General features: G+C 45.7%; 1 protein-coding gene across 1 annotated transcript in view; it reads right to left on the bottom strand.

Moving 5' to 3' along the window:
- Window positions 1-1771: 1771 nt before the first annotated feature.
- SIAH3 (siah E3 ubiquitin protein ligase family member 3) overlaps window positions 1772-18837 on the bottom strand; it is a 79360-nt gene continuing 62294 nt past the window's right edge. Inside the window, exon 2 of the mRNA XM_037001964.2 lies at window positions 1772-6207. Coding sequence (XP_036857859.1) covers window positions 5542-6207 — 666 coding nt within the window. The 3' untranslated portion in view covers window positions 1772-5541. The remainder of the gene's footprint in view (window positions 6208-18837) is intronic.

Below are 18837 nucleotides of genomic sequence, written 5' to 3' on the forward strand. Positions count from 1 at the left end.
AGCTTCCAGGGCTTTTATTCACTTTCAGTAGCACTTTTTTTCCTTACATCCAATTATGACTTTAAAATGGAGGCAAAAATGAAACTAAAGTCAAATGTGGCAGCTGGTGAATTTCTGATAATTGCTCTTTCCCTTGTAGCATTTTATTTCTGCTCCCTCATAGTTGCACAGTAGCCTGTGGGGAGAAAATAAGCAGCAACCCAACAGAAACAACAAAAAACAACTCCAAAGATTTCAAGGAAACAGTATCAAATGCAATTTAATGACAGTTTTCATGGAAACAGGTAGAGATAAAGTACATTCTAACTCTGCTGTTTTTTGTTGTCTTTAACATCATAAGAAAGGCTAGAAAATTATATATACATCAATTTAGGCTAAGTAAAATGATTCTCAATTTCTTTTCTCTTTTTTATCTGAATATCTAAAAAATGGTTTAAAAAGAGGGGAGAATGTTTATAGTATAGTACTCGAGGTAAAATTTTTTCATACAATATTGGAAAAGACCAACTCTAACCCATGTGATAACCTGATTTTGGGGGGAAAAATCAATGCTTATCTACAACACATCTCTTGGATCTCTTTTCGGTGAAGTTTTTCTTGGCTGGCCATTCTCCAGGTTAACACAATGGAGAACTCACCAATTCTTGAAGGAAATCTGCAGAACAAGTAATCTGAAGGTATAACAATCTACTAGGAGACCCTACTTGTGATGCTATTTGTAGCTGAACTTCAATCCAAGCATAATTCTTTGATGTCCACTCCACAGTCTCTTCCCCTTCCACCAGGAACTGGACCCAAGCAGGAACTTCAAGCCAGCCTCACATCTTCCAGCCCTTCCGCTGAAACCACTAGAATCAAAGTAGCTGATTCACTATTGACCTTGAAGAGTCTGACTGCTTAAAGGCACTCAGCCTGGAGTTTCCTGTGACTTTTATCCTAATGGGAACCATGCCCTCAATTTAAAAAGAGTATTGGTCTGAGTAGGCTGTGGATAGTAAACAGGGTCCTAGGCAGGTTGCAGTGAAATGAAACAACTATAGCAGGAGAGAAGGTGCTGGGCTGCCTTTTTCAGGTGACTTCCCTTAACACATTACCTTTCATGTCCCTCAGGTTTGTGCTACATTAGGGTTCCACGTTCGCGGTAATACATTTTATGTGATATTTGAAATCACTGCTTACTGTGCCCTTCTCAGATGTTGGGTGTTTCCAATCTCTGATTTCAAAGTAAAATATTTTTTAGATTAGGCTTTGGTTTACATGTAGAGGTAAGAAAGATGATCTATAAGAACAAGTAACAGAAGATTCCAGTTTTGTAGCACTGGTTTTTTGTTCTGGATTGGGGTGGCCAGAAAGGTGATTTTGTGGAGCCAAGATTTTTCCATGAAGGACATCAGATAGCATTTCCTGCACTAACAACCATAGAGCAGGGTCTGGAGTAGGGCAGGGAATGCCCTAGGAACTGCTTAGAGGCCTCAGAGACCCTTATGCAGAACAGGTAGTGTTTTCCCAGGAAGTTGCTGTTTGGCTGACTTGGCTGTCATCTGCATCCCTTTCAGTGTGGCCACCAGATCTTGCTTCTCCTTCCAAAGTCTCTTTTCCCGATACTGCTGTGTGCATCAGAGATGTCTAGACAGTGATGTGCTGGTAAATGTTTAGCGACTAGTTCTCTAAGGTGGAAAAAATCCTGCTTGTAGCATTTGCCAATTTCAATGCTGTAAATGCTACCACCACAGCCAATTTCAACCTACTACCATGATGGACAGAAGAAGGAGTTGGTGGCACATCGTTACATAGTGTGCCCACCATGAGCATTGACAGACGCAAACAATCTCAAGAGCATAGAAAAAAAGTACAGAAATAATTATGAAGTGATGAATTTTGAGTATTTATTACCTTCGTTGTTAGCATACCTTATTTAACTGTAAATTTATATGGTTTGACTTTTAATAATGGCTGTGCTTAGCAATCAGTTTGAAAAATTCCTAAAAAAACATTTAACAATCAGTATGCAGGGCAGCACTAGTACACCACTGTCCGGGGTCAGGAAAAGATGGAGGCAGAGAAGTGGCAGGCACACTTAGTACTGAAGCACTAAAAGGACTTGATGACTGAGTCCTGAGCCTTGACTGCTTGAGTTCGTAGGAATGACATAGCTGACAGTGGTCAGAAGCCTGGACTTCAGAGCCAGGCATGCTGGGTTCTAGACCTCACTCTACCATTTGCTAGCTGTGACCTTAAACAAGTGTCTAACCTCTCTTAGCTTAAGTGTCTCGTGGGTACAATAATAGTACCTGCGTCATAAGGTTGTTCTTGAGATTAAATGAGATACTATATTCAAAGTACTTAGCACACTGAGTCATATAGTAAACCCTCAGTAAATGGTAGCCATGAATACTATTATTATTAACCTGATCCATTTCTAAAATGTCCATGGTAGCACAGGTAGTGATGGGATCTGTCTCAGGTACAAGTTCATGCAGAGAAAGATTGTTAAAGACAATCGTCCTTGCATGACCTGACATCTATTTTAGCATGAACCACTTACGTAGACTCAGCCTCAAGTGGAGGAATGTCTACACCTCCTGAAAAAATCTTTCTCACAGTGGAAGTTCAAATACTGGCAACTCATTTCTGCTGTTAGGTGCAGCTCTCTCTAGGACAACTTTCATATGCAAATACTCCTTAGAGGGTGAGTTATTAAGTCAGTACATGAGTGTTGATGAGGTCTAGGGGCACCAAAAACCTCACAGGCTGGTTCCCCACCCCACCACCCAACCCTCTGCTACCAGGTTGACCAATTCTGCAAGCTGACTTGCCTCTAAAAGCAAATCCACTCCAGTCTCACTTTCCTTGCTTCCCCAAGTATCCCAGAGCCAAGACCCAGTTGGCCCTCAGGCCCACAGCCCGCTGATGGGGCAGGAACATTTCTGAATATCTGGAGTCAGTCTTCCTGTTTCAGGAACACCAAGTTTGCAGATGGCTGGCTGGGCTCTAGTCCAGCCAAGCATTTGATGTGTGACCTTGGGAAGGTAATTTCATGTCTCTAAACCTCTGTTTTTTTAGTATAGTGAGGATGATGATGAAGATTAACCTAAGATGCAAATGAGGGAGCCCTTTGTGACCATAAAGCCCCACACAGCCCACTGTGTTAGTACCAGTTTCTGTTTCCTGGTCATTGTTTTTAGTTTGTTCCTTTTCAATTCTTCACATGTGGATACAGAGAAGAAGGCCTTGGGAGCACCACAGATGGAAAATCACACATTTTCTATGCTTTTTGCAAAAAGTTTTCAGGAACCAAAAATAGCAGTTCCTATCTGGGATCACTTGTTCATAATACAGTTTCATGTGTGATAATAATAACAACCTGAAGTTAGGCCAAGTTTTGCTGAGGTAACTTGGCACAAGAAGGCAGAGGTGATGTCTGCAGGAGCCCTAAGGCCTGGGAACGGTAACTGAGGTTGAGTTTGTTTATCGGGGGCACCTGTGATGATACATAAATGTTTTCAAACTGGTTGCATAGCAGAAACCAGGGGAGGAAATGTGGCTTCCAGAGGTTTCAGACTCAGAGGCAAGGAGGTCTGAAGTTCTGGGGAACAGCCTGTGGGTAAGGTGCGGAGCCATGTCTCTCCTGGTGCTGGCCAGCCAGCCTCTGCTTGTTCCTGGGTGGCCACCAGGGGAGGTGGTGCCCTGGTGGGATGTGCTGACTGACCAAAAGGATTACAACCCTTTCCTCAGGACAGTGGACCTGATATTTGACTCAGTCAGTGGACATGATGTTTATTGGTCCCCTTAGGGCTCTAACCTAATGAAAGCCCCCAGAGTCCCAGCAATTCCTGTGTGACTAGAGGGGGCTGTGTTATGGGATTTGCTCACTGGCACCACCCATCTGGGGCTTAGAGCATGGGTTGGCAGCGTGGGTGGCTGGAGGATTACCCAGTTGTCAGGGAGAGGGAGTTATGCTTCAGGATAAATTAGTTTTGGTGGGAAAGATTGCTGATGTCCAGTCAGGACAAGCTGCCTGAAACTAAGTACTGCCAGGGTCCGGTCAAGACAACGAAGGTGAGGCAACGGTGCAGACGCCATCTGGCTGGTAAAAGGCCCCCTCGATCCTGATGAGTGTTGGCAGGGCTTGGGTGCTGAGCTTCCCAGCAGCAGAGAGGGGCCAAGGGGACGAAGAGTGGCAGAAGCAGGAGAGGGGTTTCTGGGAAGGCTTAAAGGTATTTGCCTTTGAATAGAAGAGACAAAGTTGACTAAACATGCTTACTTTGTTCGAATACCCAAGAGGCTTTCATGAGAAGAGGCTGAACTGTTCAGAGAGACAAGTAAGAGAAAGCAGTCTACACAGAGGCAAGATGGATTTTTGTTGCCTTTCCATTCACACTGCCACAGGCTGCTGAATGCATAGCTGACCAGTGATACCGTTTGCATGCTGAATGGGGCCCTCGGAGTGTCTGAGAAACAAGGACAGGGAAGAGGACCCTCCCAGGTGTGTGAGTGGCCTCTGACCTCCAGAGTCCCAGGAACACTTTCCAAGTTTCATGCCTTTGATGCTGAGTTGTGGTTCTGGTTTAACAAAGTATCGAGAGCAAAGTAAATTCTTTGCACAATGCAGAAGTGCTCCACCTTAGTGAAAGGGTTGATGGATTTTATAACTTGATAATAAAACTCTCTGAGCAGAGAAAACCCTCCCAGAGGTGGGAAATTAATTTTATCCTTTGTTTTTTAAAGCTGCTTCTCTGCCGGCCCACCCCTGTCTTGCCTATCCATCCTTTTTTACTACCAGCTCAACCAAGCGCCAATAAGTTTTCAAGAAAGCACTGCCACTTGAGGACCTTGATTCCAGAGCAGGAAAAGATGGGCCAGGCCAAGAGCAAGCCCATGGCAGGTTGCCAGCAGAGGGCTCACCATGTGCCCACCCACTAAGCTCCAGGATCAAGCTTATCCCATGATGGTCCCTCCAGCCCCATGCCCGGGACTTCGGGGGAGATGCCGTCTCCTCATGTCCCGCAGCTCAGCCCTGCCCCTGCGTGTCCTTGGGAGGTGGCAGAGTTGTGTCTGCTTGGTGTGAACTACCTCTCTGAACTGACCAGGTCCCCTTCTCCAACCTGCTATCCTCACACATTTCAGAGTTAGCTTACTCTGAAATAGACCGAAAAGAGAAGGAAGAAATGATTTGGATGCTAACTCTCCTGGCAACTCTGCATGGTCCCAGTGACTTTTGCTCATTTTGGAAGCAGTGGAGAAGGGAATTGGGGGTGGCAGGAAATAACCATTCTGATTAAAACTGTTCTATAAAACTATACCAACAAATCAGGACAAATATCACACCAAGATCTTGAATCACAAGATGTTTACATAATGTAATGCTCATGGCAAACAAATACTAAATACCACAAAGTACCTGAGACAGAAAAAGAAAGGACGGAAGGAGGGAGAAGAATAAAAAGGAGTCTGGAGCCCTGGCTTTGGGAGATCAGGAGGCCCAGGCAGCGTCTCCCCGTGGAGCGGTGGCCGTGTGGGAGCACTGGCTGGCCTCACGCTTCACGTCTCGGCTTCTGCGGCACAGGCCTCTGCGGCAGTGATGGCAATTCCGATGGCAAGGCTGCCATTGTCAGAGAAGAGCTGGGCTAGTGAGGTGCTGAGGACGAGGCAGTCCCCGTCGGTGATCACTGAGTCCACACACTCAAGGACAGACCGCGGGGTGGCCTCCCATTTGAGGCGCCGATGGTTTCTGTTGAGCTCCAGGCGATAGTTGAAGCAGTCGGCCTGGGTGGGGGTCCCGATCAGCATCATGGTGGCAAAGAACTGGGGGTGCCCTTCATGCCTCTCCTGCTTCCTGAGCACCAGCAGAAAGTGGTGGCCGAGGCAGGAGTGCATGATGATCCAGTCGGCTGGCGCGGGGAGGTGCATGTCCGTGGCCAGGAAGACTATCTCTGCTCCTTGAAGGATGTCAACCCTGTGCATCTGGCGCAGGTGCGGCACCACCACCTCCAGGTGGCCTTCCCACTGACAGGAGAACAAGGGGCACATGCAGGGTGTCACCCGGGCGGTGTGCAGCCCTGCTTCTTGGTGGTGGAGGAGGTGGGGCCGGTGGTGATGGAGGTGGCAGTGGGGCCGGTGGTGGCGGTGGTGGTGGGTGAGGTGATGAGGGGGGAAGCTGCCTTGCTCTGGCGTGCTCTGAGTGATGGCACGGCGGCTGGAGACATACTGAAGGAGAGAGAAAAGAATGTTAGTGGGCATGAGGCCAGTCTCAGCCTGGCCAAGACTCCCCAGGTGTCCAAAAGGTTAAAAGTAGACTTCCCAGTGCAGGTAGAGAAAGTTTTCTTTCTGAAAAAATGAGGGGAACTGCCAAGACCATTTTCCAAAGTGGCAGCCCCATGTTACATTCTCCTTAGGGGGTTTCAGTTTCTCCACATCCTTGCTAACACTTGTTATTATCTCTTTTGATAAATATTTTTATGGTACAAAAGTGATTGTTTTGGATATTTTGCCAACTTTAAATGCTGAAGCATTGTCCAAATAGAAATAGAAGCTCCTTAGATGATTCCTTCTGCAAGAACAGATCTTACAAATCTAGTAGTAACGTTAAAAAAAAAAATAAGGGACTCAGTGGATGCCTTAGGTGGCTGAGATTTTGAAAACTCAGTCCAAGAAAAAGCAATATTTATATCTTGCTGATTCTTTAATAAGATAAACAAATAGGCAATTTCTCCCTTAAATAACATGCATTATGATGAGAATTCTTCATAAAGAACAAAAAAAATCAAATGTTTTCTTTTTTGATTCTGTTGATATTTTTGTGCTGGCACTAGAGGTCAATGGATTTTTTCCCCCTATTTTATCATTCTTCTTACTTTTAGAACACAATTTCAATAAGTGCCCATTTGTCCTTCTAGCGCTTCCTGGTAATACTGTCTTGGTTATACTGTCTAGGACCTTCTCCTGTTCCTAAGGCACCTGGTGAGACAGAGAGCGGGCTATGGGCAGTGGGCCACAGTTCCCAGGGAGGAGCCTCACCAGTGACTCCTGGGACGTCACCCCATCAGGCACACTTCTGCCCTGCTCCAGGCTCTCTGCTCCAGAGCAGTTTCCCGGGGGTCACCACCTGGCAGCCTCCACCCTGAGACCCTCCCACCCTTTTGCTCTGCATGACAGTGTGCTTCAAAAGCCCCAGGAGCTGTGACAGCACCTTCTGATCAGGTTCAGCAAACATTTATTGAGCACCTGCTATGGCCAGACCCTGCAGGCACTAGGGGAATAGTGGTAAGCAAAATAAACCCTGCATGATGTGGGTGGTACAAACATTAGAATGCACGTAATTAACTGTGGTTTTCACAAAGTCCTTCCTGTAATGCCAGGACTGCAATTCATATTTTTTCAGTTGAAGAAACAGGTTTCTGCAGTAACAGGAATAACATGCTTGTTACAAAATTTGTAAGCAAAAGACTGGGGGTCACTTTCCCGCCTCCTGACCCTGAACAAGCAGCATCCCCAGCCCCTCTGCCCCCTCCCCAGTTATCCCCACCTCCAGCTCCTTTCCATTCTTCAGAGTTGGAATTAACGATTTTTTAAATTAGCCTGCAGGATCTAGGCTGTGCAGGGGAGCTGGCAGCTCTGCGGGCACTCCAGGCCTGAGGCTGTCACGTGGCAGCCCTTCTTTGGGGTGCCTGCAGGTGGAGTGCCCCTTCTGCCTGAGCTCCCCAAGCCCTTCCTGGACTGCAGGTGCCTTTGGGCATATGCCACCCGGCTTCTGTTGGTCCCAGTGCACAGACGAGGAGGGACAAGGTCTGTCTTTCACTTTCACCATGGCGGCTGCCGGTTTCTATCTCCCTGGGCTCAGAATGTGATTGACAGTGGAGGCCTGGATAGGTGTCCGTTTTTATTTTTTTAAATTGAAGTATAGTTGATATACAATATTATACTGGTTTCAGGTGTACAACATAGTGATTCAGCAATTATACACATTGCAAAATGCCTGTCATGATAAGTGTAGTTACCATTACCATATGAAGATATCACCATATTATCAACTATATTCCCTATGTTTTACTTCCTATTCCTGTGGCTAATTCATTTTATAGTTGGAAATTTGTCATCCTTTATCCCCTGCACTGATTTTGCCTGGTTGCCATGGGGGAGGAAGAGGGGAAGAGCTTCCCTTTCCTTTGGGCATGCATCTGCCCACCCACCCACCAACCCACATGGTGTGCTGGGATGGTCACCTGTGGTGGGGGTGACCTGGAGGCAAGTGGGGTCAGACTGGCTCTGCTGTGGAGTCGTTGCCAACTATTACATTCTCCCCCTGGGAACACGGCAGACCCAAAATGTGAGTTCCAGGGCCCTTCCCAGTAGTTCCTGCCCTGTTCCTGGACGGCAGCTACTAGGCAGCCAGCTGTCATGCATCCTGTACTCCCACCAGGCCAATGAGGGATCAGACTGTGTTCCAGAATCCTGCTAGTGATGAGTCTGACTTACCCTTTAGTGTTAAACATAGGAAAGAGTACTAACCAGTGTGTAGCATCTGCTAAGTGTAAGGGCACCATAGAAAATAGGTATTTTTTTTGCATAAATATTTAATTTTTCATAGAAGAAAATCAATTTCCTTTTAAAAAATCAAATCAAATTAAATCTGGCTTAGTTCCCACCTTCCTGCTGGTGGCATGTACCATTTAGTCAGTATGAGGGTCCCCTCTTATCCCTTGGGATTGTACAAGAAGCCCAGGGCTCGCACAGCCTGTCAGCCAGGTGCAAGGGCCCCTCCCAGGTCCTTCTAGCGGTCTCCGTGCCTGTCCTGGTCAGCTGACCTTTGCCCCTGGGCAGCACTCTGGGCTGAGCACAGGCCAACCTAAGGGCCTGGGGACCCCAACATTACCCTTGGCCCGGAGACCTCCTGGCCCAATGCTGACTCATGACAACAGAACATCCTGAAATTCCCATCTCACAAATGGTCTCTGGGTCAGCTACTCTCCACCTGCCTTCTCCAGACCCATTTTTCCATCTTCCTCATCCTGTTCTGTGCAGCTGATATCAGAGAGGTGAAATCCAAGCAGGGAGAGAGTGGAGGGTAAACACCTTGACCTCTCTTTCCTTCCTCCAAACTTCTGCAAGCGCCTCCCGCTGGCTAAACCCAAGCAGACACCAATCAGAAGGGAGCCCAGAGATGCGCTCAGCAGGGCCACCTCCCTGGAAGCGGTGCTGGGTGCGGAGCGCAGGGGGGTAGGAGTGCCCACCTCCAGGCTCGTCTCAGCACCCTCCTCTGTGATGTCTGCCCACCGGACCAGGCTGGGCCCACCACGCTGGGATTCGGTGAGGCGGCTGGAGGGCGTGGGTGGGAGAGAGAGGCCTGCAGGTACCAGGCCGTTCCACAAAACCGCATAACCCTCTAGCACGTGCACGTGACTGGGGATACTGAAGAGAGTAAGGTCTTTGCTGCTACCTCAGGAGCTCACTGTGTAGAGCAGTGTAATGTAATAGATTATGGGTATAATATAATAGAATGCAGCCATATAGATGCAGTGGGGGTTCTGAGAGCGCAAAGCTGGGGAGGCAGCTATCCTGGTCAGTGTGAAGTGACATTTACTCTGGGCAAAGTTGAAGGGTGAATGCTCTAACAAAACAGGCGTCTGCTGAAGGCATGGGGTGAAGAGCAGGTTTGCAGCCAGGTAAGAAAGAACATGGGATGTTTAAGAAACGACAAGTTCCAAGTGGCTGTTAGCTGGAAGACACGGTGGAGATGGAAAAGAGGCAGGCCATTGTGCTGGAGGGCAGCCGGACTACATTGCCGAGGCCTCGTAAGCCAAGCTGAGCCGGTAGGATGGCACTCACTGATCAGGGGGAGACACCGTTCGTGCTTCCGGGTGTGCCTGTATGCACCAGCAGCGCCGGCTCTAAGCTGGCACCTACGATGGACCAGCCTCAAAGCCTCTCTCTGCTCAACTGTGGGACACTAGCAATGACAATTCCTCTTAGACACTCTCATAGCTTCCTCTTGACTTTATCTTCCACTAGCCTTTACATTTTTTAATTGCTGTAAGGTAACAAAGCAGCTGGGGCCATCATCCAAAGTGGGTGACTTTGCAAATAGAGTGAAACGTTATCAACTCATCCAGCCTGTGCACTTGCTGTGCCCCAAGAAGGTGCTAAGAATAAACACAGCCTCAATTCTTCACTTCTTCCTGCTCCATATTCTGATGCAAAATATGTTTCATTTAAACGATCTTTGGGTGAGAGAGGTCACAGGGCTGCCGGCAGGGAGAAGGGATTCTTTTAATTGGCAAAATGCTAATCGTTTTGGAAAATGAATTCTAATCTTCCCATCTAATACAGTGGACGTGTGAGTAATTACTTTCCTTCACTAAACTGTTAATGCAACATTAGTGATTACACTAATTAAAACTAATGAACTCTTACAGGCTGATAAACCCCTCAGTCAGTCAGCAGGTGCTCTCCTTCCATTGGCTGTATTTAACTTCCCATTTGGAAGAGAGATCTTGAATTAACCTTTAGAATAATGTGCAAAATTGGGTTTAGAAATGTTAGGCTTTATGGACTGGGTATAATTCTTTCCCCAAGCATTAGTGAGACCATTTCCACTGAGGATGTAATTAAATTTAAAAACGCCTCCCTTAATTTGATCAGCCACACTCCCATGGTTGGTAATGGCTGTCCCTCCAAATCCTGGCCTCCAAGGAGGAAACTCTGCCTCTGGAAAATCATGTGATCCTTTCCCCAGCATCGACTCCTTGTAGTCAGTAGGCCCACTTAGAGGACTGCTTCGCCCTCCCACTTGCTTTCAGGAGCACCCCCATGCTAATGTATTTCAGCTAAGGGGAGGTTTGCACCCAGTTCCGAATGTCAGGCGTTTGCTCTGAGTCTGCTCACGCCCTTGCTTGTGATAGTTCATCAGCTGGGTTTTCAGTGCTGGGCGGAAGGGGCAAGGCAGCAATGGTGTGGATGCTGTTCACACACAGGGTGGAGGAGCAGGTGGTGTGGGGTAACGTCTCAGGGCAGGTATCAGAGCACTGACATAAAGCTAAGTCCTGAACCAAGTGGAGAATCAGATCTGCTAGGAAGAGAGGATATCTGTAACTGCGCCTGGGTCCTACTCTTTGTGGTTAAAAATTCTTGCTATTTCTGGGAAGGACAGTCAAGGCTGAAGGCTGAGTGCTGACCTTGCTCTCCACCTCTCTTCCCCAAAACCCTGCATGATTGCACATGTGCACACAAAACCCAGGAGGACTGTGGGATGCTTCCAAACAGTAAAGAAATACGCTGAGACAGAAAACAACAACAGGACTTTACCTGGGACAGAACATATTAATTAGGAAATGTATGTCATGCTCATGCCCCGCCAGACTGAGTTCTATTGGTACATGGATAGATGCCGTCTTCCTCTGAATAGCATGACAATGTCTATAATTTTCCTTAAAATTCTTTAGTGGAGAGCATGTGACGTAACTGTGTACATTTTTAATCTGTCCTTTAGGGGCTGTCAATTCCCTAATCAGGAATTCATACTTTGAGGTGAGTACCTAACACTTTATCAGAAAGATCACATGCCAGAGATAACAACTACAATTGTCTCAATTAGTATCCATATTTCTGATCCACACCAGATGCTTCTAATTAACATTTCTGCAAAGGTTTTAGTTTTATTAGTAAAATTAGTAAAATCAGTTAAATTAGTAGTTTGTTCAATCAGCAAAGTAGATGCTAGAAATGGATGCCCCTTGATGATGAAATTCATGGTTTTCAAGTTACGAAGATTGGTTAAAATATTTCAGAGACTCTTCACTTTAAGCTTACTCTCTAAATATTCCTGTGTTTGCCCCTGAGTCAAGGACTAACGGTGGTCTGATGTCATCTGTAAGAGCATCAGACTCTTGCCTCTGATACATCACTGTATACACAATTTTTTTACTGGTGATCAAAATTAAGTAAATTGAGTGAGGAGACATTGGTTAGTAAACACACAGAAGCCTTGAGTCTTGGGTTATTAACTAGTTAGAAGAGAGGGAAATGAGTATTTCTGTGAAAAGATGAGAATGAAAATTTGAGTGGACAAAACTTTTTAAAACCAAGGTCCATGGATGAAAGACAATGGGCCAGCATGGCCCTTGTGTATGAAGGTCCATGTAGATGTCTACACAGATACTGGTCCTATGGTCTCAGAGACTTCCTGGCCAAGGTGGTCATCTTATAAACACAGTCCTGGCTATGTGAGGAATGAAGAAGGAATATGTGGGTGACATCATGGAAATGAAAAATATAATTCAGTCTTGAGCTCCCAGGGCTCTTCTTTAATTTCTAGATCCTGGCCTCTTGCTGCCTAGCATTGGTTGATTTGTACATGAATGGTTTCCTTCCTGTTGAGCACCTTCAGGATTGGGACTTGTTTTACACATGTCCCCACCGTCAGCACAGTGCCCGACATGCATTAGATGTTTAACATGTTTTGCAGCCCTCACGGATGCTTAGCTTCATATATGAGGGTCATACTGGTTCTCATCCTTTATGTGCATCCTTTAGGTGCATCAGTCATGGTCTCAACTGGTGTCTTTTTAAGACCATCAGCCCATATAAAGGCATGGATGCTGCGTCCCTCCCTGACCTGTGAAGTCAACAGCAGTTAACATCTGTCCATACAATTCACTACTTATTTCGGCTCACACTGAGAATCCCTAGCTCATGGCCTTCTTTCCTTAGCTAGGGTGTAAATCACTGAGGGCAGGGGTTGTGTTTAGTTTGCCCGTACCTGGTCCAGTGATGGATAAATCCAGCACTTTGCAGTGTGGCATCTAGTTAGACTCTAAATAAATACTGTTTCTTGAATGAATGAATGATTTAGAAATGGAACCCCATTCTGGATCATATCCATGTGAAAGCTGTTTGTCTTCAGTTTGAAGCTCTGTCTTCTCACTTTCTTAGGTGCTATAAAAAGTGTGTGTGTGTGTGTGTGTGTGTGTGTGTGTGTGTGTGTGTGTGAATCTGCAGCTGTGGCCTCATCAGGAAGCTTTCCTGGCAGCCCCTTACCCAGAACCGTACAGTGATGGGACACAGAACATGTCCTGGGCTCTGTCAGGAAGTGGGTGCTGAGGTGTGCTCAGCTGCCATCGTAGCAAGTAAAATAAAATCTTTGAAAAGGAAACCTCATGCCAGAGAGATACTTCCTTTGTTTTTATGTTTTATAGAGATTTCTCTAAGCCTCAAGTATTCCCTTTATCAATGACAGATTGCTTCTTACAAGCTGTCTGGGAAGGACAATCTGCTGGATCAACCCAGGAAATCTGTCCACCTTTTAGGCTGATCTAGGCTCACTTTCCCCTCCCACACTTTGGCGGGACTCTTGACCTAATGAAAGTCTGAATTCACTGTACTTCTTAATTATTTTCTGTTAGCAATCACTAAAAAGTAACTTTGATCCAACCAAAGATAATTGGCTCTCTGCCAGCTATACCCCAACTCATCAGATGAGGTGCTGATAGGTTGTGCCCACCCAGAACCCCTGAACTGGGGCTTTTAGACCACAATCCTAACATCTGGGATCCTGGAATTCCCTCTCCAGTTGCTCTGAATCACCTTCCTACAACCTGTAGCATTGCTGGGGTCTGACACCCAGAAGCAGACCATTAAACATGAGATGGCTAATGGGTGACTATTTGGGGAGACATGAGCAGAGCTTGGATGTGTGGCCAAGGTATCCATTAGCTTTTGCATGAGACCCATCACAGTGCAGGATTAAGCCTCATTAGGAAAAAAAGTGGGACAGGTCACTAGCTGGGGGCTGTAGCCATCCAGATCATTAGGAAGGGGTAATAATTAAGGTAGGAGGTTGGAACATATTTCAGAAGTCTCTTACCATGACTTTTCCTTGTAAGAATTTAGACATATAGTACGTAGACCTCCATCTGTACCTCTGCCTGGAGCCTTACAAATGATAGGGGTGGGCCTGAACTCAAACCACACAGTCAGAGGAATGCTTCACCATCTTCATTTATTCTTTGGCTCTGCCTTTTATCTGCAAGGTTTTGAGCATGCTAAGGAGTTTTATGAATCTCATAGATGAAGACTTTTCCTTAAATGCAACTTTTTGTGTAAGTCAGATTTTCATATCTGCAATTGACCAGTGAAACCTAATGCCTGTGGGAGCAGTTTAAAGGTTAAAATTCGATTAACAGAAGCCCCATTAACTAAGAGCATCTCTGCAGGATGACTTCAGGACTGTGCAGGTGGCTTGGGGGAGGTGTGCCCCCATGCTGGAAGCACAGTCTCAGCCAGTCTGGACAGCCTCAGGTCGGGGGGCCACAGTGCTACTCGTCTAACAGGGTCAGTACGGTCGGAGTCAGTGCTGCAACCTTAGAAAGGAGGTGGGTCAGATATTCAATTGCAAACGTCATTAGCGGATATGTTGGCAGGCTATGAAATGGGCAGAGCTGTGTCTCAGGTGGTCTGAGACATTCTGATGGCCAGGCTGCCCCAAGGTCATGCCATCCCTGTTTGGTTCTTTAAAGACATGACCGGGAACTCCACACATTCAGCTCTCTCTTCCAGAACTCCTCACCTTCCCCACCCCCTTCTCCCAGGACACCCTCTGGCCCGGCCCAGTTATCATTCTCCTTCAGATGCCTGCACTCTGACTAGGCCAGGCTGTCGGTTGTATGTTTCCTTGATAACACACAACACACTTATCCAATGTCCAGTTTTCCTGCTGGGCTGTGATGTGAGTGCAGGTGGTGAACATGACATCAGTTTCTTCTGCACTGTATCTCCAGGGCCAGCAGTGCTTGGAACATAGTAGGTACCCAAGAAAAACTTGTAGAGAGGGTAAATGAGAGACTCTTTTCCATAGACCTGTCATGAAGACACAACCTAACCACCTCTCACCCTCTAGCCATCACCCTCCTCACTTGTCTGGGCTACTTCAATAGCTTCCTAACTGGCTGTAGGGAGTTGAAAGGTGGTACCTGAAAGGTATGTCCACATCCTAATGCCTGGAACCTGTCAATGTGACTGTTTGAGAAAAAGAGTTTGCAGATGTAAATAAATCAAGGATCTTGGGGTGAGATCATCTTGGATAATCCAGATAGGCCCTAAATCCAATGATAAGAGTTCTTAGAGGAGACATTGAGGAGAAGGCCATGTGAAGATGCAGGTAGAGACTGGGTGATGTGGCCACAGGCCAAGGAGGCCTGGAGCCACAAGGCCCAGGGGGAGCCTAGAAGGGCCTCCCTAGGAGCCTCTGGTGGGTGTGGCCCTGCCTGCACCTTGAGTTTAGGATTTTGGTCCTCAGAACTGTGTGAAGATACATTTCTGTTATTTTGAGCCACTAAGTGTGTGGTAATTTCTATGGCAGCCACAGGAGACTAACACACAAGTCTTCCTATATCCATTCTGGCCCCATACAGACTGACCTTTCTCACTAAATATTTTAATGGGTCTCCATCACACCCAGAAGGGAACCAAATTCCCTATCATGGCCATCAAGAACCAACACACTCTGGCCCCCAGCTAATTGTCTGGCTTCATCTTTTTTTCATCCATAACCCCTCCCTCCCCCACCCCCCGCCACTCTTGCTCCCTTTGCACTAATAAGCACATTGATCACTTGCTGTTTTTTTTTTTGAACATGCTGTCCACACCTGCCAGAGGGCCTTTGCATGGTCTGGTCTCTCTGCTTAGAAAGCTATCAGATAACCCCAGGGTCACTTTCACATTTGGCTCTTGTCTCTACTCCACAATTACCTTCACTCTAAGGCTGTTCTTCATTCACCTAATAAAGAAAAAACCTCTCAATGCCCTTCCCCTGCTTTATTTCACATGACAGCATTTATCAATACTATATAATTATAATGTATATTGAATGTAGGTCATATATTTACCTGCATACTATCTGTCTTCCTTACTGCAATGTAAATGTCTTAGACATTATCTGATACCTGAAAGAGCTCAATAAGTTTAAAAAAATGCTTTTTAAATGAATGGATAATTTCCTCTGGGTCTTAAACACTTCCATGTTAGGGGACTTGAGTAAAGGATGCACGTCACTGGAACGCTCCTGTGACTCTCGCATGCCCACTGCCCTATCCTGGGTCTCCCATCAGAGTTTCGGGCAGCACTGCCCTGGCAGGTTTCTCACAGCCTGTGACAGCTGAGACCATGGACAGCGGGGTTCATTCACATGTGTCCCTGATCCCGGGTGCATCTTTGGATTACCTATTTGTAGATTCAGAGTAAAATGGAACAGAAGCAATCCTGAGCTCGCTCTGACCAGCCTTTAAATTTGGGTGGGTGCTTCAGGTCAGGCCTAGGGTACTGTGTGCAACTGTAGGCCTGTCCTTTAGGACTTTCAGGCCTGGCCATCCTTGCTCCTAGTCTGTCTCCAAATCTTCCACACTGATCAATACATCCCCCACACCTATACTCCTCTAAGTCTTCTATGCCCAAGACAGCAAGCTGTGAGAGAAGCAGGGGTCCCCTCTCTCTGCCTGCCTAGGACCTCTGCTTGGAATTCTGGTTTCCTACCTGAAGACTTGCCTCTTACCAGATGATTTAGACTGGGAATGGCCTGTCAGGGACTGCTCTGTCTACACACAGGCATGGATGCGCCCTATAGTCCTTCCCAGGATGGTCAGCTCATTCCTTGTGATGTGTGGAGATGCACAATGCTAGAGCAGAGTGCCGCAACCACGTCATTTCACACAGAATACAGTCTTCCAATGACAGGCTTGATTCCCAAATAATCTTCTTTAGCAAATTAGGCCTTCCCATAAGCCTGTTCCTGAAATAGGAAGTGTGTCATTTGACCAAGAGTAGATGGAAAGACAGTGCTGTGGAGTAGAAAGACAACATTTGAAGTCAGCCAACCTTGGATATGAATCCTGGTTTTATTATAAAAACTGTGAGATGTGGACTCATTAATTAACCCTCTATGCTTCCATGTCTTCATCTCTAAAATAGGAATTATAATATCTTGTAGGGTTCAAGTGAGGATTGAGTGGGAAACAAAGGACATTGCATACTACCTATCCAAGATGATATGGTTATAATCATCACCATATTATCACTATTATCATTGTTGTTGAATAGCTAGCAGGTCAAGATGCATCCTACATAATTTCTGGGTCATATCTGAATCAGATGAAATCATAAAAACACTGAAGCCCTTCCAAATCTCCCTTAAAGCCCCCTGAGAATGCTCATCCAAGGGTAGTGTATTCACTAGCAAAAAAATTTTCACTGAATATTTCCATTTCATCATTGGCCAATGGATGCTTGCTTCAATGTACAGAATAATTTAATATAGGCACATCTTAGAGATATTGTGTGTTCAGTTCCAGATCACTGCAATAAAGCAAATACCTCAACAAAACAAGTCAAATGAATCTTTTGGTTCCTCAGGGCATATAAAAGTTATGTTTACACTACACTGTAGTCTAATAACTGTGCAATAGCATTATGTCTAAAATAATACCTTAATTAAAGAACAGTTTTCTGCTTAAAAATACTAACCATAACCTGAGCTTTCGGCACATCATAAGCACTGATCATGGATCACCATAATAAATATAGAGATAATGAAAAAGTTTGAAATGTTGCAAGAGTTAAAAAACATAGGATTTGTGAAGCATGATAAAGTGATGTGCAATAAAACAAAGTGTGCCTGTATATGTAAAGAGCCTAGCTCACTGCCTGGAGCATAGGTTGTACTCAGTAAATGATTGTTTTCCCTTCGTCATCATCACTTATTAACACTTTGTTCAGTGCAATGCTGCTGGCAAGTTTAGGTGATCTTATGAGCAGGTCTGGTCACTGGCCCTACGACCTTGCCTTCCAACACAGTCCTTCCTCTTCCATTGAGTCAGGCCTGCCACTCATGGGGGAAGGGCTTGAATGGCATTGCATAGGCAGTGCCTTCCCTTAAGACCAGCTCTCTCCCTGCCTAGGAACTATCTCATATTTTCTGTATCTTTAAAGTGTGTTTCCTGAGAGAAGTTTGCTCTATGAATCTCTCTGCTTCTCCAGAGCCTCAGACCTATACGGCTCATCCATCGCTCACTTGGCATATGGCTATTAATAAATAGTTGACAAGTGAAAATTTGGTAATGGCAATAATATTATTGTTAATTTGAACTGTCATTATAAATAATATCTAAGCAGCTGTGCTATGTGGCAGGGTCCCTGAAAACATGAAGGCATGGCCATTATAGGATGCCTTAAATGAAATAGATCCACAATACCAAGTGTTGGCCAGGTTATAGAAAAATTGAAGCCCTCATACACTGCTAATGCAGGTATGAATTGACACAATCACTTTGGGAAATATTTTTGGCAGTATCTACTAAAGCTAAATATCTACCAGTCCCTTTGACTCAGCAATTCCACTGCTGGGCATATACTTGTGAAACAATTCACCGTTGATCTCTTGCATTTTGCACATCTTACAAACAAGGCGTCCTTCGTGCCAGAGTATGTTTTCAAGGATGCTTTTATAGTGAACAGCCTTGAAATACAGAGATAGTGTTTCTCTCTGGAGCAAAAGGCAGGTTTGCTCACAGCTTTGGGATGCAGAGATCTTATCTCCCTCTTGAGCTAAGGGCAGGCATGCTTACTGTAATTATAAGAGATCTGTGTTCTCTAAGCTTTTTTGAGGCAACCTATTGTGTGTGAAGGTTTCATTTGGCCTTCTCTGCATTACCCTGTGGGAATTAGGTCTCAATGAACTGGTGCAAAAATGCAAATATCCTGGCTGCTGCTACTGTTGTGGGTAAGAAACTGCCCATCATCTTGGACTCAGGAGTCTTATGTCTTCCACCAGCATCCATGAAACTGGGGCAGGTT

This window comes from Manis javanica, chromosome 9 (assembly GCF_040802235.1).
Source record: "Manis javanica isolate MJ-LG chromosome 9, MJ_LKY, whole genome shotgun sequence".
NCBI lineage: Eukaryota > Metazoa > Chordata > Mammalia > Pholidota > Manidae > Manis > Manis javanica.